This window comes from Gordionus sp. m RMFG-2023, chromosome 3 (genome assembly GCF_954871325.1).
Source record: "Gordionus sp. m RMFG-2023 chromosome 3, tfGorSpeb1-WG-v2, whole genome shotgun sequence".
Classification (NCBI taxonomy): Eukaryota; Metazoa; Nematomorpha; class Gordioida; order Chordodea; family Parachordodidae; genus Gordionus; species Gordionus sp. m RMFG-2023.
The window spans coordinates 3074335-3097572 of NC_088777.1; the positions used below are offsets into that span (position 1 = coordinate 3074335).

Sequence of the window (23238 nt, forward strand, 5' to 3'; positions counted from 1 at the left end):
TTTTACCTTTTAAAATTCTACCAATACTTTTTGATTTTAATTTTATTAAAAAAATGGTGTCTTCTAACTTCTATAATTTGAGCGCTATTTAATAGTAAGTACATGAAATTTTTTTTTATATATATCTAAATTTTATCAATTTTGTAATGAATTTTATTTATAGAAACTAGACGCCATATAACATAAATGTCCTTTATTTTGAGTAATTATAAAAATTAATTTCTTATATTTAAATAAATTTAGACCGGGCCGGGTTTGAAATACTATGCCCTACGCAGGTCACTATTAATGATATAATATTAAAAATCTTTTGAAATAATTAATTATTAGAAATTTATTTATGAAAATAAAATTTTGATGAAATTTTCAAAGGATTTTATCATGATAGAATATTAATTTTTATTGTTCTTCATGGCGATTTGCAGGTTTATCCGAGTAAGCCAGTTTTTTTTCCCTCTGATTTTATATGTAAATTAAATTTTATAGCAAAGTTTAAACACTCTTCTATAATTTGGGAAAGTTATGAGTATTTATATCTACATATTATTTCAATCATGATTTGTTAATTTATATGGGGCTTGATAAACCATAAACGTCTCAAAAAACGTGAGAAATGCTTAGAGTGTGAGAAAACGTGGGTAAATAAAAAATTAGGTATGAAATCATGAGAATCACAGCTAAATCGTGACATCTGGCAACCCTGTGTATATTACAAACTAATATATAAAATTAAAAAAAAATTTTATTTTTAAATTTTTCAATGTTGTATTGTAATTGTAACCCAAAATTTTAAAATTTAATACTAATTTTTTTTTCTTGTGGAGCTAAATACTATAAAAGATGCACATTGAAAATTTAATATCATCAAGTTCTGGAAATATAACATTTTATGTAGATTGTGAGTCAGGTTATGATTAGAGATAAAAATTTAATTTATTTGCATTTAGAGAAAATAGAACTGTTAGTTTCACACATACCAAAAAAGTATAAGAATGGTCTCAGAAAAAATTTTTTATTTCAGCAACTTTAGTAAAATTTGCATAACTTTTTTAGAAGTAACTATTAATCTAAGATTTCGTATTTATTATTTCCAATAATATTTTAATATATATTAAAAATTGTAGATCTCAAATTTTAATATGTTATGAGATATAGCTAATCAAAATTTGGGATAAAATAGACCCCACCTTTGTAGTTGAGGGATATTTTTTTACCTTTGAAGTGAAGGATCAAAAAGTATGGGTAGAATTTTAAAAGGTGAAATATTTCGATGTTAATATTGAACTATTTGCTATGTTTACAATAAATATTCATAATTAAAACTGTCTTTCGCGACTCGAATTGATGGAGTAAAATAAAAAAAATATAAAATATTTTCAGAATAAAAAAAAAACTAGATCTACCCTATTGAACAAGTTAGGTCAGGTTTATTATTTCGTCAAAACCAAGAATTTGACAATCCATAAATATATTTAAAAAATCTGGACTCGTAATCTGAATTTGACCTATGCCTTATAGCCGCAAAGGCTTGCTATTTAATGTCGTTGTAAATTGTAAAAGCACGACTTTTACTTAAATAGCGCTCAAATTATAGAAGTTAGAGGGCACCACTTTTTAATTTTATAATCTAAAGTCATAAAAGATTTAAGAAACATGCTGAGTCAATATTTTATATTTAAAAAAAATTAGATTGGGGACGGTTATTTTAAAATCTGAAATTTTGATTTAACATATTAACAATTACCAATTTGCTTTAAAAAATTCAAAAAAGTTCAAAAATAACGATTATAACAATTGTCACTTTCCTGTAGTAATCTTCACTGAAATTTTAATTTAACATGTTAACAATAACTATTTTTATCCATTTGCCTTTAAAAAATTCAAAAAAGTTAAAAATTAACGATTATGACAATTGTCACTTTCCTGTGATACATCTTCACTGAAATTTTAATTTAACATGTTAACAATAACTATTTTTATCCATTTGCCTTAAAAAAATTCAAAAAAGTTCAAAATTAACGATTATGACAATTGTCACTTTCCTGTGATACATCTTCACTGAAATTTTGATTTAACATGTTAACAATAATTATTTTTACCCATTTCTTTAAAAAAAAACCAAAAAAGTTCAAAAATAACGATTATGACAATTGTCACTTTCCTGTAGTACATCTTCACTGAAATTTTAATTTAACATGTTAACAATATCTATTTTTATCCATTAGCTTTAAAAATTTCAAAAAAGTTCAAAAATAACGATTATGACAATTGTCACTTTCCTGAGATACATCTTCACTGAAATTTTAATTTAACATGTTAACAATAACTATTTTTATCCATTTGCCTTAAAAAAATTCAAAAAAGTTCAATAATAACGATTATGAAAATTGACACTTTCCAGTAGTACATCTTCACTGAAATTTTACAGGTTAACAATATCTATTTTTACCCATTTGCCTTAAAAAAATTCAAAAAAGTTTAAAAATAACGATTATGACAATTGTCACTTTCTTGTGATACATCTCCACTGTAATTTTAATTTAACATGTTAACAATATCTAAGCTTTAAAAAAAATTTCAAAAATTACAATTGTCACTTTTCTATGATATATCTTCATTGAAATTTTATTTTTACATCTTAATAATTAAAATTATAACCTATTTACGACACAATAAATCAAATAAGTTAAAAATAACGATTATTACAATTGTCACTTTTTTGTGTTACTTACATTACATCTTCATTGAAATTTTAATAAAATATTTTTTTAATATAAATTTATTTTACCTATATATGTCAAAAAAAGTTAAAAAAAATAACGATTATGAAAATTGTCTATACATCTTTATTAAATCATGCTTACTAACCCATTTACTTCTAAAAATAATATCAAAAAACAAATAATTTATGAAGATCGTTGATCTAAAATATTTTTAAATAAAAGATCTTTAAAGATCTAGATCCTTGAAGATCGTTTCAAAATTTTTCAAAAATATAAGATCTTCAAATAAAAGATCTTCAAAAATCTACTCAAAATTTTTTAAAAATAAAAGATCTTCAAATTTTACGATCTTCAAAGGTCTTGCATCTCGCTTAAAAATCTTCAAAGAAGATCTTTTCTACAACTCTTTTTCCAAAAAAAAATGTAGGAGGATGTAATTTTAAGAATATCCAATATTCGTTCAGAAATAGGGTAAATGATAAATATACATTATTTTTACATTTGGGCATAGCATAATGATTGAATTAAAGGGTTCATAATTTAATTATATAGATATTTTCAATTTAAATTATGAATTAAAAAACTTGTGTTTACAATAAAAATCAAATTTTTTTTGCAATATAGGTTTATTTAGGAAAACAAAAGTTTATCAGAAAAAAACATATGTTTTTGCAAAAATATTAGTTGGGTAAGTCTAAAATTTCATATCTAATCATGCTTTTAAATATTTATTTTGTTGAAAAATATTAAGCAACCCATATTTTTTGACACATCTTATTTTATTAGTTAGTAAGAGATATCTCATAATTTATAAAAAATTTTACAAGAACAGAGCAGCATATATTATTAATAAATAGTTTCAGAGGCCTAGCCAGAAATTTGCTAAGGAAGAAACTAGGTGAGTTTTTTTTCCTATAAATTTTATAGAAGTTTATTAGGTTAGGACTCTTAATAAACGAAATTTTAGCCCTGTCCAAGCCCTCCCATTGGGTTGGCGTAGGGGAGGCTTAAATATTTTAAACATTAAGGGTGGGGAGGGGGCGCTTGAAAAGTTTTTCAAAACTATTTTAAATACTTGACTAGATGAGCAGAACCGATTTCTGTTCATTAAATATTAAATTTTTATTTTATACTATTACATATTTTAGATAAATAAAGATCTAAAATAACTATTAAAATAATTTGTAGTCATTGGGCTGATGGGTTAAAAATATTTAGATAAATGGACTTTCGGGCAGGTAAGTTAATTTAAAAACCCTATTAAAATTATTTAAAAACAAAAAGAGGCCTAAACCCTGACCATTTCAGACCTGTACCAGCAAGCAGCTGTCTCGAGAGGGCACAAGGGCTCGATCTCTCTGAAACATTTGAAGAGCTCCTCAAAATTTTGGAATCTTTTTCAAATATTATTGGTAATGTTAGCCAAAATAAAATAATTTAGAATATGTTAGCTAAAAAATAAAATAATTTTGAAAATAATCTAAATTTTTTATAAGCTCCCTTAGATTGAAAAGGCTAGTGAGGCCCCTGAGACAAAGCCTTTCCATAACCCATAAATTCGATTACATCACTTTTGTTTGAAGCCTCTTTCCTAAAGAACTAACCTAACTTTTTGTAAACCTTTTTACATATTTTATATATTTTTTTATATAATAAATTTAATAAACATTTATATTGTTTTTATACTATTAATACTTGTTTGATTCGAATTAATAAAAAAATATATAATAAAATTTAGTTAAATGTAAAATAAATATAGTCTATACGGTTTATGTTCGTTTTTATATAATATTGTTTTATTTTATTTTATATTTGATATGTTAATTTTAATATTAATTATATTTCTATATATATTTTTAATTTTATTTAAAATTGCTTAATATATTAGATCTAAAAAAATAAAATTAAATTAATAAAAGGGTTCAATTATACCTCTGGTTTTCTATTTTAAAATTTGACTATTGATAAATGCTTTAAAATATGTGGGAGCAGAACTGCGTTTATACCCTAAAACTGCATCCCCAGATAGGAGCCTAAGCCAATATTTACATCGCTCTTTAAATATGATTTCAGCTGGTAAATATTTATCATCATCCATTCATTAATTCAAAATGCAAAAAAATCAAAAATCTTTTGACATTAATTTAATCATAAATGATGCTAGAATATGGGCCCTAGGACATGGTATATTAGTTATTAGTGACTTTGATATATATATTATTGTTTTATAAAATCATGAATTTAAAGCTCATCAGGGCTTTGCTGATATATAAATTTTTTATTAATCAAATCATACTTTCTGATTTTTACACAAAACTGGTCTAATTGATTGAATGTTTAAATTTATTTATTGTTTATCTTGGAACATTAAATCTATATTTTCTATGTAGACAAATTTAAGAAACATTTTGAAACTTTTTTCTCATGGCTCAAGCTATATTTGGTGTATAAGCCTGTGTCATATTAAAATTTTGATTGGGGATGGTACTTGAATTTTTAAAAAAAATTTTAAATGTATTTTCATAATAACTGATCTAATATTATAATTATTGTTTACATAATAGCAGAGGAGTAATATAAATATTAACATCATAAATTAATGATGAAGATTGAATATAATTCCAAGAAAAAAATGTATAATAGAAAAATTAACAGAAGGGGAATTAGATAAAAAGGTTTTAAAAACAATATTTTTTATGATTTTATATATATAATTTGATAATAAATTTATAAAAAGGATCCAATATTAATTTATTTGAAATGCTTAAAAAATGAAATTCTTGTTAAAGAAAGAAGCTAAAAAGATGATGTTATTCTTATTTTAAACCTCATATTTTTTGCTAAAATAATAATACTTTCCTAACCTTAAGATTTTACCAAGAGAAGGGAAAAAGGTTTGGCTATAAGCAAAATTTTAAAAGACATTATTTTCTGGCTAGGATCAAATTGGTGAAAAAATTATTGACCTTTACCTCACTAATTAAAAAAAATAAGGAGAAATTGATAAATGTTTTATGATTGAATATGACACTTAATATTTTAAAATCCTTTTCATGTTGAAATTAACAAATAAAATGGAGTATCACATTCTTAGCTGCTCTTCCTTTTGGAATATTTAAATTTATTAAACATTTAAATTTCATAGGACATTATATGTTAGAAATCTTCCTTTCTTTCGAATGTGCCAGGCCCATTCAAAAGTCTGGCCTGCAAACAGGCTGGGAAAATTAGAAAAAATTAATAAGCCAGGCAATTTGTACAAAAAAATTTTTTAGGATTGGCCAGGCTTATAATTTATGCATAAAAATTAAATTGGGCCATGCTGATTTTTTGTAAAATTATAATAGGCCACCCTGAATATTAAAATTTTGATATATTTCTTTTTTGAATTTAGGCTAATATTTTGATTATGATTAATACAATTTGAAAGTAAATTACAATATGCTTATTTCTTGTATTTTAAGGGCTATTTTTGATATGATCCAATTTTATTTACAAATGCACATTAACAGATATCAAACATTATTGATTTATAATGTTGTTTTTAGAAAGAAATAGATAGCCATCGAGGAGTGATGCAATATAAAAGCCAGTGATCTGCATTGGGCCAAATTTTTTAAGCCCATCTTGGCCTATTTTAAAATAATTTACCCAACTTATCCTGAATGAATTTTTTTTTAATTTGCCTCAAAGAGCCTAACCCTAAATAAAAATAAACATTATTTGTCTGCCCAGCCTACTAGGAATTTATTTATATATATAGAAAATTTAATATATTTTTTTTAAATTTTAAAAAATAATGTTCTGCTATAAAAAATATTGGTGCCTTGATTCATGCAAGAATTTTAAAATTATATCAATATATTTTATAAAATTATATGATATCATATTTAAAAATTTATGCCCAACCATGCCTTTTTTTTAAAACAATATTAGGCCCAACAGCCCCAGCTAAAATTATTTTATAAAAATAGTGGTACGGGCTCTGTCGGGATTCGAAGATCACAAAAAAAAGCCCAATTGACATTCAGGAAAGAATTGTTTTAGGTATTAAATCAAAATAAGTTTAACAAGCTAGGGCAGATATTTTGTAAAATTTAAATGGGTAGGGCCAGACTTTTCATAATATTTTAATGAGCAGCGACAGGCAAATTTGAAAAATGTTATAACAAGCCAGGCTTGACAAAAAATATTCCGGATGGGCTAGGTCAGGTAACTTATAGCGCTTCAAGCACTGCGTTGCAAGCCAAATGGGTAAAATTACCGTTTGGCGTTAACAACCATATTGAAAAAAGCAAATAGGTTTGCTTTTTCAATACTTTTTTTTTATTCTTCGCTTTATAATATTATGTAAAAATGTAATATAAATAACTTACTTATATCCTAAAAAAATGAATATTTAGAAATTAAAGAAAATAAGAAGGCAGACGATAATATAATTTTCAAAGGCAAATCTCTTTTTATTAGAACTTATTTAAAAATTGAATCGACGATATTAATAAAACGGCAACCTCGATTTAAACAAGGGACGCGTCACATTTTTTTAATTAAAAAATTACGGCGAAACGTAAACGCTCAATTTGTGTGCACTTTTATGTATAACAATAAAAAATATATAATTATATATACAAATCTTAAAATAGCACAAAACATGGAATGATGCAGGTTATTTTATTTTGAAGGTAAACATCTCTCCCCCAAATTCAATATTTAATATTTGATGCAACCCCCCCCCCCCCCCCCCCCCCAGAATTATTTAGAGAAACTTTTGATAAAAAATAAAATATTTTATACATTATTAAATAATTTTTAATTCGGAAATTTCAATTTATAAAAAAAAAACGAAAAAAAAAATATAGGTATAATGAAAAGAGTAGGCAAAAATGGTTTAAACGACTTTAACGTTGCTCATTTACCTTTCACATTACTTCCGACTCCTTTCCCAATAGCTAGTTATGAGAAGGCCTTGGCTCTGCAATCTACCATAAATAAATTGTACTACAAAATAGCTACAAATTCGATATTTCTTCATTTCATTTATGACAAGTTAAGTGTAAAATATTACTTGTTTTTTTATTATATAGTAAGTTTTTATAAACGCTTATAATTTGAAACCATGAAGATATTTAGCATTTTTTTCAACTTCAAGTCATTTTTTTGAGCGTGCTTTAAAATCTAATGTTTACCAGGAATGTGTGCCGTCATGTTTTGGGAATACCTATACCCTAATGAATTTCGGGCAAATTTTTCCACGAACTTTTAAACTTAATACAATTTATATTAAAATTTTTCCATATACGTTTTTATATATATATAAATTGTAAATGACTCAAAGGTTAACAGCAAGAATTGTCTACAATATTGAACATGATAGGTATTCCAAACATGATTCAGAATAAATTTTCGGTAAAATCCTATTTTTAAATTTTTTAAAAAATAAACGCGCTCAAAAAATGAGATAAAATTGTAAAAATAACATATTGAGGCTCAACACGTATATATATGTACATATTCTTTTAAAACCTTAATATTTATTTATTAGAATTGCTGACAAAGATCCTTTTATAGATAAATTATGGAAAATATTTTTGACTGTTACGGAAGAAGGCTTTGCTCAAGTATATTAAATACGATTTTCTTTCTTTTCTTTTTCTTTTCTTTTCTTTACTTTTCTTTTCTTTTCTTTTCTTTTCTTTTCTTTTCTTTTCTTTTCTTTTCTTTTCTTTTCTTTTCTTTTCTTTTCTTTTCTTTTCTTTTCTTTTCTTTTCTTTTCTTTTCTTTTCTTTTCTTTTCTTTTCTTTTCTTTTCTTTTCTTTTCTTTTCTTTTCTTTTCTTTTCTTTTCTTTTCTTTTCTTTTCTTTTCTTTTCTTTTCTTTTCTTTTCTTTTCTTTTCTTTTCTTTTCTTTTCTTTTCTTTTCTTTTCTTTCATTGCCTAGTATTTTGAATAAGGGGGCCCTTAAAAGTAACCTTCTAATGTTTCTCTTTTTAAAAGGATCTCCAATTAGGATTAATTCGGACAGACTATTTGCTACACGATGACACCACCCCCTTTGATGTTGAGGATAAGGTTCGGGATCGTACCCTGGGCGATATACTGAACGCTTACAATCACGTGATGGGGACACCTACAAAAAAGAAACCTAAGTTGAAGCAGGTCGAGGTCAATTGTATAGCGGCCAGCTTTGCGGGTATATCGTCGCGCATAACGGAAATGCATAGGTTTTGTCGAACATAAAATTCCACATATTACAGAGGGTCAACTTGCGTCTCTTATTAATCGCATCTTTTTTAGTCTAGTTGAAGTTTGCAAATTAAAACTATGAAATTGATAAAATGCGAGTTAGCCCCCCCCCCCCCAGCTCAATTCTTTTAGCGGAACCTAGAGCGGCTGAGTACTTATTTTTTTGGCCCCGAGTTTGACTCGGCTTAAAATTTTAAATAGTTGCATTTATTTTTTATTTTTCTCCCCAGCTAGATAAGATATTATGTTTTATTAAATAGGCACACTTTGCAAAGGCTCGGCTTTGAGGGAGAATTCCTAACCAATCAAGTTTGCCTTGTTATTTTTCAAATTATGCTCAATAAATATAGTATTGTAGTATAATATGATTATTCATTAGTTATCACTTTTAAAAAAAAATTTTTTAAGATAACCCCCGACAAGAATTTAAATTATGATGCTAAAAACTGAAATCAAATAAGGGTTTTTATAACAAAATTGAAAAAAATACCGTTTATTTTTTAACCAATTAAAAATCGGGACCGAAATTAAAAATGGAGGATCGGACGGAAGTCTGTTTTTTTAAATCCTTCCGCTATTTAGTCAATCAGGTCTGGTCTGGACTCTTTATCTTTGCTTGATTTGCATATCGATGATTGAAAGAAAACGCGAGAATTCTTTATAATCTCATTCTCCCTCAGTTAAATTGATACTCCATTTAAATATCGCTTCAACTCACTTTTACGATGTGAGCACTGAAAATGAGCATTGCAACCCCCACTCCTTTTCTCCTCTCTGCTTACCCTTTTTTTCTTCTCTTTAACATATTATATAGAAAACTTGAAAATAAATCGTTCTTTTCGATAGATATTTATTATTGGACCTATTTTTTCGGGTTCGGTCTAAGGAAACTCGAACATTTTTCTGCAATATCTATTATAGGTGGGGGGGGGGAATCCTATTAAAAACTATTAATTTTTTTGATTTTTATGTATTGTACGCTTTTATTTTTCCATTTATAATTTATGCTTAAATAAAAATTTATGTATATTTATGGTAGCAAGAAAATGAGGTTTTCATTTATTTTTATTTATTTTTTATTCTTTGTGAGATGCCGGAAAATAAAGCGTTTACAATTTTGGCCGAAGGTTTAATCCAAGCGTGGCAATCAGTCAATAATCCCTGGTATATATATATATTTTTTTAAATTATTATTTTATAAATTTGAGCGCAATTTTGAATGGCCTCGTTATTACGGTGCGCACGAATTGAGCGTTTCAAATGATGCGTTGCAAGCCCATGATGCATTTCAAATGGCCCTCCTGCAAATTGGTAAAATTAACCAACCATTTAATAAAAAAACGCGAATAGGTTCATTAGAATGGCCTCGTTATTGCGGTGCGCATAAATTGAGCGTTTCAAACGATGCGCTGCAAGCTCAAATAATGCATTTCAAATGGCCCTCGTTGTAAATTGGTAAAATTAAGCGTTTGGCGATAGCGATCATTTTAAAACGCTTTTTATTCTTAGCTTTGTAATATTATATAAAAATGTGATATAAATAACTTACTTATAATCCTAAAAAGGAATATTTTAGAAATTAAAAAAAAATTAAGAAGGCAGACGACAAATTTAAATTCCAAAAGAACTAATCCTTTTTCTTTTAGACGATATTAATTAAAATGGCAACCTCAAATTTAAACAAGGTGCGTTACGTTTACGGCAAAACGTAAACGCTCAATTTGTGTGCACTATTAATTATCTGATTTGACACTTTTAAAAAGTTTTATTTGTCTATAAAACATAATACAAATCTCATTAAATTTTAAAAAGATATTCTTATTTTATTTTTTTTAGAAACCCTCCTACCTCACATTAATTAAAAGAAATAATTTATATTTTTAAAAAGATGATTCATCTATCCTCAGAAAAAAATGGGAAGGAGATCTTCTGATTTTTTTTTATCGTTATCATATTTCATTTTAATTTATTTAAATTTATTTTAAATTTACCTTTTTTTTTATAAAAAAATTTCATAAATTAATTCTTAAACGATAAATCAATTTTTTTTTTAAAAAAAGGATGATAATAATTCACGAATCATATCTTTGTCTTTTTTCCCCCTCATTATATAATACATAATGATAACAGAGTTGTTAAAGGATCTAGTAGATCCTATATCTAGATATAAAAATGTGGTATCTGTATCTAGATAGATTTTTGATAAAAATATCTATATCTAGATATTATTTTAGAAGATGTATCTGTATCTAGATCCATTTAAAAAGTATCTTTTAACAACTCTGAATAATAATGTATTAGGTAGCGTTGTTAAACCCGCTCGATTTGAGGCCGAATTTTAAAAACGACTAATTCAATATTTTATCCAGAATAATATTGCGCGAGCCACCTGAAGATTTTGCTCATAGATGTCAGTCACAAAGGTTTTAGACATCAATTAGCGAAATCTCGAGGCTTAGGCCGCATTCAGGGATCCGATCCGACACGATTTAACAGCTGATCGATTTTTAACATCTGTTTATGAGATCAATTTTTTTTTAAAATAACATTAATTTTAATCTTTAATTCTATACATGATAATAAACCTAAGAAATATTGGTTTTTAATAAAGAAAAATAGATACTCGTTAACCGATTTAAATATCGATCAGCCGTTAAATCGTGTCGGATCGGATACCACTGGGAATGCGGCCTTAGGCAATATTTTTCTAGCTAAAATATTGAGTTAGACGTTTTTAATAACCGGCTCAAAACGAGCCGTTTAACAACAACTGGTATTAGGTATCAGCAGGGTTTGACAAATTTTTCAAAAAGTACAAATACATCTTTGAACAAATATATTTAAAATATGAATTACTAAATACCAGAGTTGTTAAAGGATCTAGATACAAGTATCTAGATCCTGTATCTAGATATAAAAATGTGGTATCTGTATTTGTATCTAGATAGATTTTTGATTAAAATATCTATATCTAGATATAGTTTTAGACGTTGTATCTGTATCTAGATCCATTTAAAAACTATCTTTTAACAACTCTGCTTAATACCCACAAAAAAATTATTTCCCCAAAAAATGGTATTTAAATCAGAGACCTGCAGGCCCGGCCCTAAACCCGGCCCGGGTAACCGGGCTTATATATACCCGGGCCGGGCCTGAAAATTTTTTTTACAAAAAACCCTAGGCCGAAAAATTTTTTTTTTTAAAATAAGTTGTTTAATGTTACATAAATCAAAAGAACTATGCTTGCTTAATTCTGACATTTGTATAAAATAAAAACTTTAACTAGGAAATTAAAGGAAAAAGTGTCCCCATAAAGTTGTAATAATGTACATAAAATGATATATTAACAACATTAAGTAATTTTAAAATCATCTTCCTTGAATAATGGAAAAAATTTTTTTTATAGTATTATTTATATTAAATTGATATATCCATTCATATTTAATTTATTATGCCAAGTCTTCCTTACTGCGTAACTTTCGAACTTGATTTAATAAAATAAATTGGCAAGTAAATTAGAAGGAAAAAAATAGTTACATTTAGCATATATCTTCTTCTTCTCCGTTAGATTAGGCATTCCCTCTGATTTAATCATTAGGAAATTTTGTAGCAAGGATTTTACAATCGCAAACGTCCTTCCTGGCATCAACCCCCTTTAGGTGGTTTCTACACCCCGTCGAGGAGACGGTGGTCCTATTCTAGACCCAGACCACAGGGAACCTTTTAGACCTCCATTAGCCACCAAAAGACGTTGCCACTCCCCGAAGCTGTAGATAAGAATTTTTGGGGGACATTATCAACCGGATGAGAGTGGGAATATTAATTTTTTTTTTGTTTAACTCGGGTTAAAAATTTGATATTTTCAAAAAAAAATTTTGTACCCTTTTTTTAAACATTTTATATTCTCATTTATACGTACATATTTTTTTAATTCATTTTTTTATATATCATTAGATTTTTTATATGTATATTTTTAATTATAATTCGTAAATGAAAAATTTGTGAAAATTTAGGTCGCTATTGCATCACAAATATCTATGTGGTCTAATACTTTCCATAAGTTTATATTCATCCATTATATCATTAAATATTTACGAATCTTAAAAATTTTAAAACTTCACGAAATGGAAAAAATGATATAAGCCAAATTTTTTATTTTCCATTAAAAATGGCTTATATTATTTTTTTCGCTAAATTTGCGCAAATTGCGCGATTAAATTTTTTGATACTTTGGACACGACTATATGATAGACAAAAAAAAATTATAAAAATCGAAAAAAAATTATTTGTATTCTTATGAAAATTAAAAAAATGTATCGTTTTGGAAATACTAAATACTTTTCCTAAAATATTCTTCTTCTTCTCCGTTTTATGGCAATTTCCAGGTTTACCCGGGTAGGCCATTTCTAAAATATTCCAGTAAAAAAAAATGCAAATATAAATACCAAAAAAAAGTATCTGTATTTAGTACTTTAAATACAAAATATTCGCGTTATTGCCCAACCCTGGCTCATCGGCTATTATATCTAGACTCAAAATTACTTTTTAGAGTATAGGTTCACGTTTACTTATTTTATAGTAATATGATTAATAAAATAAACATTGGGAAAAAAATTTCTGTAACGAAGGAGGAAAGAGTAAAAAACGAAGGAAACTATATAATAAGAATGTAATAATTATATGATTTATATCCTATATATTAGTGATCTGCATTGGGCCTAATTTTTCAAAACCCGGCCCGGCCCGAAATTTTTTATAAAAATAATTTACCCGTCCGACCGACCCGGCCCGATATTTCTTAAAAAGTATTAGGCCCGACCCGGCCCGATCCCGTAAAAAAAAAATTATGCCCGGGTACCGGCAGGGCCTACATTTGCAGATCTCTACTATATACATTAATACCCCGAATTTCATATGATCATCTAAATCTTTATTACTTCCAATATAATGATTTCATATATATATTAATACTCCAATCACCTGATTGGAAAACAAAGGGAAAAAAAACTCGAAACATTTTCTTCTCGAAGAATGTATTGAAAAACGTCCAATAAATGTCGATTATTAAATAGACAGATATACAACAATTATATATATATATAATTTTTTTTAGGGCCTTGATATTATTCGTAGTCGAAGATGTTATTACCATAAACGAATTCGACCAACGATTCCTGGAATGGGAAATAACCCGACTCGAGCCTAAAGTATCCTTTTTGAGGCTTTCATTCTCCGAGTTGAAGAAATACGGAAATCTAGACGAAAAGACCAGGGTCTTCACCGTGTAAATTGTATTATTACGTTTAATATTTTTGCATAAATACTATATTATAATATATATGTATATATATATGTGTTAGGCGGCAATCTTGCAATATTTATGGGGGATTTTATATAATCAAATTTCTATATTTATTCAAATATTTGAACAACGATCGGCTCATATTATATTGTGCTGAGATTACCAGAGCTTTTTATCGCTTAAATTATTTTTGAATCCTGTAAAATTTGTAGTAAAAATTGGGTGAATAATGGCAGGCTAGCGCGTTTCTCGAATTTTTTTAAAAAGATCTATGGATGTCTAAAATGATGTTTTGCAAGTATACATCATAAGTTTGGCAGCTAATTATTCTATTTGAAGCTTGCAGCAGATCTTCATTTTAATGTCTTAGGAATCTAGCCAAATCGCCAACTACTTCTTAAATAACTTTAATCTACACCTTCTATTGCTGTTGTGCAGGTTCATGAAAACATCTGATAGATCTAATTCGAAGACTTCTATTTAAATGCCCAAAATAAGTGAGATAAATAGATGGAACATTCTAATAATTGAGCCACATTTACCAAGCAAGTTTTCTGGTATAAAAAAAAGGATGTCCATTTATATTTTCTGTTCGCTATATAGAAGAACAGTTTTATTTTTATATTCCTATTTACGGCGCCTAGAAATTCATAAAGTTAATTGACTTCTCGCAACTCCCTCTACAAATACTGCAGATAGAAATTCTGAAATCCCAACCTCATAGAGTTTTCCATGCTAAGCTTTATCATTATTTTTCTATTATTATTATGTATTAAATAATAATAAATTATATATATATGTATTATTATTAAAATTATCACGAAATATTAGCCGAGACCAGCCGTTGGGTGTTGTTTATTACAGGACAGGATACAATCCTAATGACTACAAGAATGAAGAGGTTAATAAAATCTCCATTGGAAACCTAATTTATATCAGAGACCTGCAGGCCCGCCTCTTTAGCGCAGGCCGGATCGAGCCTAAGATTATAAACCCGGGCCTAACCGGGCCGTAAATTTTTTTTAAAAAAATTTATACATCATGAATTATTATATTCGTCAATTAGATATGGTTATAATGATTACATAATTCACTTCCATTTTTATAAATATCAGTTTTTTTTTTTTTATAAATGCAATTAATATGGTATATTTTCTCAAAATATTATATTTACAAACAAATTTTTTTTATAGTATCAATTTGTAATATACTAAATATCTTGTTTAGAATTTTTTAAAAAAAAAAGAAGATAAAATATGTAATATGCTTGCTTATTAAATGATAATACCCGCCGAAAAATATGATAAAATACCCGAATAGGCGAATTTTTTGTACAGAGCGGTTCGATTATAATTTAAAAATTCCGAGCCGGGACGGGTTTAAAAAAAATCCGGGTCCGGGCTCTGCAATTGGTAACTCTGCAGGTCTATGATTTATATATAAATTTTCAGAAACACGATACTATTTTATTTGCCAATTATTTGTATCTGTCCTGGGGGGGGAGGGGAGAATCTACGTTTACCGATTAACTTTTAATTACCAAAGACCACCACCAAAATATTTCTATTTTTAGGATTGGCACACTAGGTATCTGCTGGAAAAATCTACCGCTATCAAATGCCCCAGCATTCAATTCCAGTTGGCGGGAACGAAAAAGGTTCAGGAGGTCATTAACGACCCCCAAATCTTGGGACAATTTTTCGCGGGAACCGGGGAAAAGGTCGAAATGGAATCGTTGATGGAAAGTTTCGTCAAGTTTTATCCAATCGATAAGGTTTTAACCACCCTTTTTTCCCCCGCGCCATTTTAAGATTTAAAAAAATTTGATAATAAAACCTCGATTTTTTCTTCTTCTTAAAGCCAACATTATTTTTATCTTAATAAAAACGAAGAATATATTTAACGATGATCGGAGTGAATGATTTAATTTTCTTTCTCTTCTCTTCTCTTCTCTTCTCTTCTCTTCTCTTCTCTTCTCTTCTCTTCTCTTCTCTTCTCTTCTCTTCTCTCTCTCTTCTCTTCTCTTCTCTTCTCTCCTCTTCTCTCCTCTCCTCTCCTCTCCTCTCCTCTCCTCTCCTCTCCTCTCCTCTCCTCTCCTCTCCTCTCCTCTCCTCTCCTCTCCTCTCCTCTCCTCTCCTCTCCTCTCCTCTCCTCTCCTCTCCTCTCCTCTCCTCTCCTCTCCTCTCCTCTCCTCTCCTCTCCTCTCCTCTCCTCTCCTCTCCTCTCCTCTCCTCTCCTCTCCTCTCCTCTCCTCTCCTCTCCTCTCCTCTCCTCTCCTCTCCTCTCCTCTCCTCTCCTCTCCTCTCCTCTCCTCTCCTCTCCTCTCCTCTCCTCTCCTCTCCTCTCCTCTCCTCTCCTCTCCTCTCCTCTCCTCTCCTCTCCTCTCCTCCTCTCCTCTCCTCTCCTCTCCTCTCCTCTCCTCTCCTCTCCTCTCCTCTCCTCTCCTCTTCTAATATGAAAATTATATGCTATTAAAAACTATTTTTAAAAAAAATTATAATAATTAAAAAATCTAAGTACCCTTTTATACTTTTTTTTGAGACAAAGCGATCACGATTTCTACACGTGATTATAAAATCAGGTGATTATTTATAAATTTGATTAAATAATAAACAAAATAATTTTTATATAAAAAAATAAATAATTTTAAATAATAATATGATAGGTATCGGGTTAATTTAAATAATGTTTTAAAAAAAGTCTATTTTTCATAATTATACCTTTTACTTACGCGGCAAGTTATTCACAAAGCGTTCTTAATTCCTTTAGGAGTAGAGGTTTTGCTTCGCTTAAAGAAACGGGATTTATAAGTTTGTTTTTTGAACCAAATGTAACTTTAGAAAATGGAATTAAAATCCATCTCTCCTTTTCCCATACGAACATCTAACACCTGTAACTATTAAAATCTGATAAATTAGTCTTGTTAAACTACCTAACTTTAGTTCAACTATAAAACAGCAATGGCCATGTTTTTAGCCTAAAATATTTTCTAAGCAATCTTCATGTTGAGGCTCGACTTAGAGGCTTAATTCAAATTTTTTTTAGGCTAAAAATCTCAACTAAGCCACAAGTTAAGGTAATTTAACTAAAGACTTTATTATTATGTTTTGTAAACCCATATATAAAAAAACACAATCGCGATCATTTACATAGCCCGATACTAGGAACGATAACGTGACCTACGCTACGAACCATTGCGACGACGTGGTTTTAAAACCGTTGAGGGAAGGCGGAGGTTTATTAAATTTAAATATTTTACGCCAGAATTTGGAATCTTTCGATTTTTAAAAATCGATTTATCCGAGGCGATTTTTTTTTTTAAATTTTCAAAAATATAATCTGATCTGTCTGGAAATGTATTCGAGTATGTGTAGCTTCTGAATATGTACCATATGAATTTCAGATGATTTTTCGCCGTGAATTTTATTTTTTAAATTAAGAATAGTTAATAGGTAGACTTTACATACTAATCTCAACTTCGCGGTCCGTCTATACCGATGACATATAATCATGTCTAAGGTTGCTGACGATTCGTTCATCCTAAACGTCTATCAATATAAATCAGCTGATGACATGCCAATTTAGTTTTATTTCCCCATTAGGATTTAATTTGCATTTTTTTTAAAAAAAAAAAAATATATAATAAACAAAAAAAAATGGCGTGTTAACAGTTGATTTGTGTTCAACATGCCTTCAAAACACTTATGAATGAATTTCTAGGTCTAGATTAAATGTTATATATATATTATTGATCTAGTTCTTAGTAAATGATTTAACATCGAAAGATTTTCTCACTACAGTAGTATCTTATTTTAAGGAGATTACATATAGACAACTCGCGGGTGGAAATTAAAGATTTCTGGTGATGGTGAGGGGGTGGGGGTATTAAAATATTGGGAAAATAATTTAGTAACAGATCGTTGGCTGTTGGAAATTTTTTTCCTTTAACCTGCATCAAGTGCCGTCCTGACAGAGTTAATAAATAATATCTGTTATATCCAACCCTTGATACGGGTCCGTAGATCTCAATTATTTATTTATAAATGTGACCACCGTTTCAACCGACCCCTTTTTCTATTTCGATAAAAATTTGTAACGAACGCTTGTATCTGCTCTGGCTACCAAAATTTTAGTTCGTTAGCCAATTGTATTATCTGAAATGATGAAGATGAGCGTTTAAAAATACTATGTTAAATAAAGGGTAATCGATTAAAAACTACATCAGCTGTCTCATTATTTAGTGAGTGAATGAATGAAAAATAAAATAACAAAAATGAATTTGAAAAATTGTATTATAACATTTGCTATCTTATGTCCCAGTAGAAAATTGCAGATTTATATATTTTTCAAAATGAGTAGAAACTCCATTTTTTTTTTCTTCGATATTTATTTTAGTGATCTGCATTCGCACCTAATTTTTAAGCCCGGTACGTCGCGAATTTTTTTCAAAAAGTTTTGCCGGCACCGCCCAAACTTATTTAAATACAGAAATTAATATTTATAAATTACTCAAAATAAAAGACGTATGTTATATGGCGTTTAGTTTCTATAAATAAAATCAAATATTTTTTATTTTACATTTGAAAAATTCAATATAAAATTGATAAATTTAAATATATTTATAAAAAAAAAATTTCCAAGGCCCTACTACATGACTTAGCCCGAATTTTATTTTTAAAATATTAGGCCCGACCCGGCCCGAACCCGATTTTTAATAAAAAAATAGGCCGGGTACGGGCCAGGCCTTTTGCAGATCTCTAATTTATTTATATATTTCCACGAAAAACGGATATTACTCGTAAATCAAATTGTATTGCCTTGAAATGGTTTTTTTGAAGACATTCATATGCAGCGCCATTTCTATAGTGCGTTTTTTTTATACGCTATTTCGCAATATATTTTTTTTTTCCGAGGAAAATTAATGGCAGTCGCGCTAATTATCGAATAAATTATCGGAAAAATGGTAGATTGACATCAAGATTTAAAAAAAAAATACAAATTAGAGTTCCTTTTATTAATTAATTAGATTCGATTATCGAACTGATTTAGTATTAGTTAGTAGCTCTAAACTAATTATTTAACATCGGCAAAAAGGGTATAACAGAAAGGGGCCGATTTTTCATTGTAAATGAATAAAATAGATGTCATTCACTAAAACAGATAATTGACTACTTATTTTGACAGCCCTACCCCTTAAATTTTAACTCCCCCCCCCCCCTCTCCGTTTAAGATGGCCTCGATGTAAATGTCCACAATTATTATTGTTATTATTTTACTTCTTATCGTTAGGTCATAATCTATACGGGAACGATGTCAAGGATTACCTCCTTAAGTATCAAAAGTATTGGCAAGATGGAACCGAAAAGAAGTTAGTTTTTATTTTTTTTTTTGAACATTATTCCAACCAGAGTTGTTAAAGGATCTAGATCCTGTATCTAGATATAAAAATGTGGTATCTGTATCTAGATAGATTTTTGATTAAATAATCTGTATCTAGATATTATTTTAGACGTTGTATCTGTATCAAGATCCATTTAAAAAGTATCTTTTAACAATTCTGATTCCAACCGATCTTATTTTGGTTTCGTTCTCACTCAACGTGAACCCCCTTTACTGCTCATAATAGGCAAAACATTTTTCTCGATATAATAATATCTATCGATTGCTATACATCAGAGACCTGCAGGCCCAGTTCTAACCTCGGCCCGGGTTCACGGGTCGGCTAATATTTTTAATTTTTTTAAATATACCCGGGTCGGGTCTGAAAAAAAAATACCAGGGGGAGGGTCGTATATTTAAAAACCAAATATTTGAAATAGCCATTATTAGCTAATAAAATCAAAAATAAATATAATATATTTTTTTTTTAAAAATCCAAGCCGGACCTGAAAATTAAAAATTTTTGAAAAAAGAAATCCGGGTCGTGCCGGACAAATGGTACTGTTTCTGCTATATATATCTAGGTCATTGGCCCCCTGAAGAGAAAAGAAGGGAAGAGAAGAGAAGGGAAGGGAAGAGAAGAGAACAGAAGAGAAGAGAAGAGAAGAGAAGAGAAGAGAAGAGAAGAGAAGAAGAAGAAGAGAAGAAGAAGAAGAAGAAGAAGAAGAGAAGAAGAAGAAGAAGAGAAGAAGAGAAGAGGAGAGAAGAGAAGAGAAGAGAAGAGAAGAGAAGAGTTGAATCGAAAGTTAACAAAATCTTCCAATATTTTTTTAAATTTATTCTAAGGTAGATTAGGGAATTTAACATGGGTTAAAATTGAGATCATTCCTTTTCTAAATTCCAAAAATACTTTTTCTCTTTTCTTCTTCTTCTAGTTAATATAATAAATTTACAGAGCTAGAGCAGCCATTTTAAATACAATGGTTGATCTTCCTTTACGCAACATAAGATAATGGGACCCCACGCTAATTTCTAGTGTCCAATGATATGCCGGGAAAAGCGCGAAGCCACATTACAAAATTACACTTTAAAAATTAGGTTATATGTCCATCTGTACTGTATTAAAAAAAATTATGGAAACCTAGATGATAAAGTATCCTTTCGCGCGAAAACGATGAGGGGGGGGGGTGTAGGTGATAGATGGAAACTATGGATCTGACGATCCCTACAAGATCGGAATTTCGATAAAAAAATTTCCAAAAAACCATAATTTTTTGCTTTTAGAATAAGTGAAAATGACATATTCACTTATTACACGTTTTTTTAAAGGGATACTTTTTTTTTATGTTGAATTAATCCCAGAGTACGAATTTGGGATCCTATTTTATTTATATTCCATTTGGAAAAATTAATTAATTAATTAAAATCGATTTTTAAATATTTGAAGATTTCAAAAAAATAGTAAGATTTGTGTTAAACTGGCGATTTTTCGAAAACGGCTTGCCCAAATATTTTAGTCAAAAAATAGTATACACAAGATAGGATTTCGTTAATAAATGTTCAAACCCGGCCCGAACCCGGCGCGAACCCGACCCGGCCCGAAGCATGAGTAAAAATCTACAGGCTAGTGTAAAAAATTTTTTGGCTAATATATTGGGTTTGCCGATTTTAAAAACCGTTTAAATATAACTAAAATATTCGATTATAAATAATATAATATTTTTATAATATATATATATATATATAAATAGCCCAACCTTGGAAACACCCTTCGTGCTGATGGAACGCATAAAACCTCACAGCTGTTACAATTTTCTGATACATCCGGAAAAGAAGAATCTAGAGATTAATCCAACTTTGGTGGTTTGCGAGTTAGGAATTTTCGGCACTGTCTTATGGTTTTTTTTTTAAAAAAAATTCTTTTTCTAAACATTTAATGAAATCTTTTTTTTTTTATCGATTATTAGTTCGGAGAAACGAGGCGTGATACATTCTAAAGTAGGCGGGCTCTTATTGAGATCGAAATCAGCTGCGGATAACGAAACCGGTATAATGGCCGGGTTCGGGGCTTTGGACTCGCCATTTTTTTGTTGAAATGCCGGAAATAAGAAAGTTAGCATGACGAATATTTTACCGCCGCTATTTTTTTTTAAAAATTCCTTTTTTTACTAAATACGAATAACCTTGAGAATTGTTAGTTTCTCTCTCAACCTTACAAAAATATAAATGGCAATCAAATGCCATCCGTGATTCCTATTTTTATCTAATAAAAAAGTTGTGAAAAAAAGATGGTGAGCCTAGGGTGGGAGAATCTCACGAGTTTAGAAAGCAGAGATATCAGGATTTCAGATCTGCAGTATTTGCTGGGGGCTTCTCTTCTCCAATCAGTGTTGTTAAATGGCTCGATTTGAGCCGATTTTTTAAAAACGGCGGCTAACTCGACATTATAGCCAGGAGAATATTTCCTGAGTGTCGAGATTTCGCCAATGGATGTTCAATCCTTTGTGCCATCTATGAGGAAAATCTTTAGGGCTTGCTTTATATTTTTTCTGGATAAAATGTTTAGTTAGGCCGCATTCCTAGTGGATCCGATCCGACACGATTTAACAGCTGATCGATTTTTAAATCTGTTTTATGAGAGATCAATTTTTTTTTGTAAAAATATTAATTTTGTCTTTAATTCTATACATTATTATAAGCTAAGAAATATTGGTTTTTTAATAAAGAAAAATTGATTCTCATAAACCGATTTTAAAAATCGATCAGCTGTTAGTCGGATCGGATCGGATCCACTAGGAATGCGGCCTAATCGGCTTACATTGAGCCGTTTAACAACACTATGAATCGAATATATTTGAAAGAGAGTCAATCACTTATTAATGTGGAGAGAGACGAGGGATTTACTTAATTTCATGTTATATATATATTAGGAAAACGTTTTCTACCAAATATGGGTATCGATTGCCACTGTCAAGCCGTAGTAAAAACCTCGATAAATATAATTTTATTTTATACTGAATTAAGTCTGTGATTACGTTTATATTTTCGTTCAATATTGATTATTGAAATTCATTATTATTTCCAAATGCATGTTATTGGCTCTTATAAATTTAATGACGAATAATTATTGTGTATGAAATTTTATTTTTTTTGTACAAAATTCTATTTTGATCATTCCAATTTTTGTATATTATAAAGTAAATTAATTGTGCCAAATAAAATGAAAATATTTTTGAATAGGTATGTATTTTAAATGTTGCTTCCTCTTACTAGAAAAACAATTTACACTCATAATAATCTATTTAAACCTATAAAATACTAAACTATTTAAGCCTGAATAAACTTGTAGGCAACCATCACTATAACAGATTGATTATTTTCTTTAAAATATTTTTTTTAAGGGTTCAAAATTTTAGAGAATCTTATTTTTATTCATTTGAAAAATAAAGAGTATTAATTAATTCTTAATCTACCAAAATGAAACATAACGGATTCAAATATAATTGGAACTAATTACTCACACTAAATCTACCTCCACCTTCTCTCTTTACCCTTTGACTAATAGAGGTATACCGCCATCCATTCGTTAATTA

The 23238-nt window shown here is 28.9% G+C and overlaps 1 protein-coding gene across 1 annotated transcript; it reads left to right on the forward strand.

Annotated features, from left to right (window-relative positions):
• Nucleotides 1–4703: 4703 nt before the first annotated feature.
• LOC135926037 (glutathione synthetase-like) lies at nucleotides 4704–22675 on the forward strand. Its single transcript, XM_065461690.1, has 14 exons — nucleotides 4704–4907; nucleotides 7583–7769; nucleotides 8266–8341; nucleotides 8716–8942; nucleotides 9225–9273; nucleotides 10055–10128; nucleotides 14078–14248; nucleotides 15098–15167; nucleotides 15840–16040; nucleotides 17420–17501; nucleotides 19556–19634; nucleotides 21397–21543; nucleotides 21613–21757; nucleotides 22576–22675. Exons 1-13 carry the CDS (start codon nucleotides 4835–4837, stop codon nucleotides 21737–21739), a joined length of 1563 nt encoding a protein of 520 aa, XP_065317762.1. The 5' UTR covers nucleotides 4704–4834; the 3' UTR covers nucleotides 21740–21757; nucleotides 22576–22675.
• Nucleotides 22676–23238: the final 563 nt, after the last annotated feature.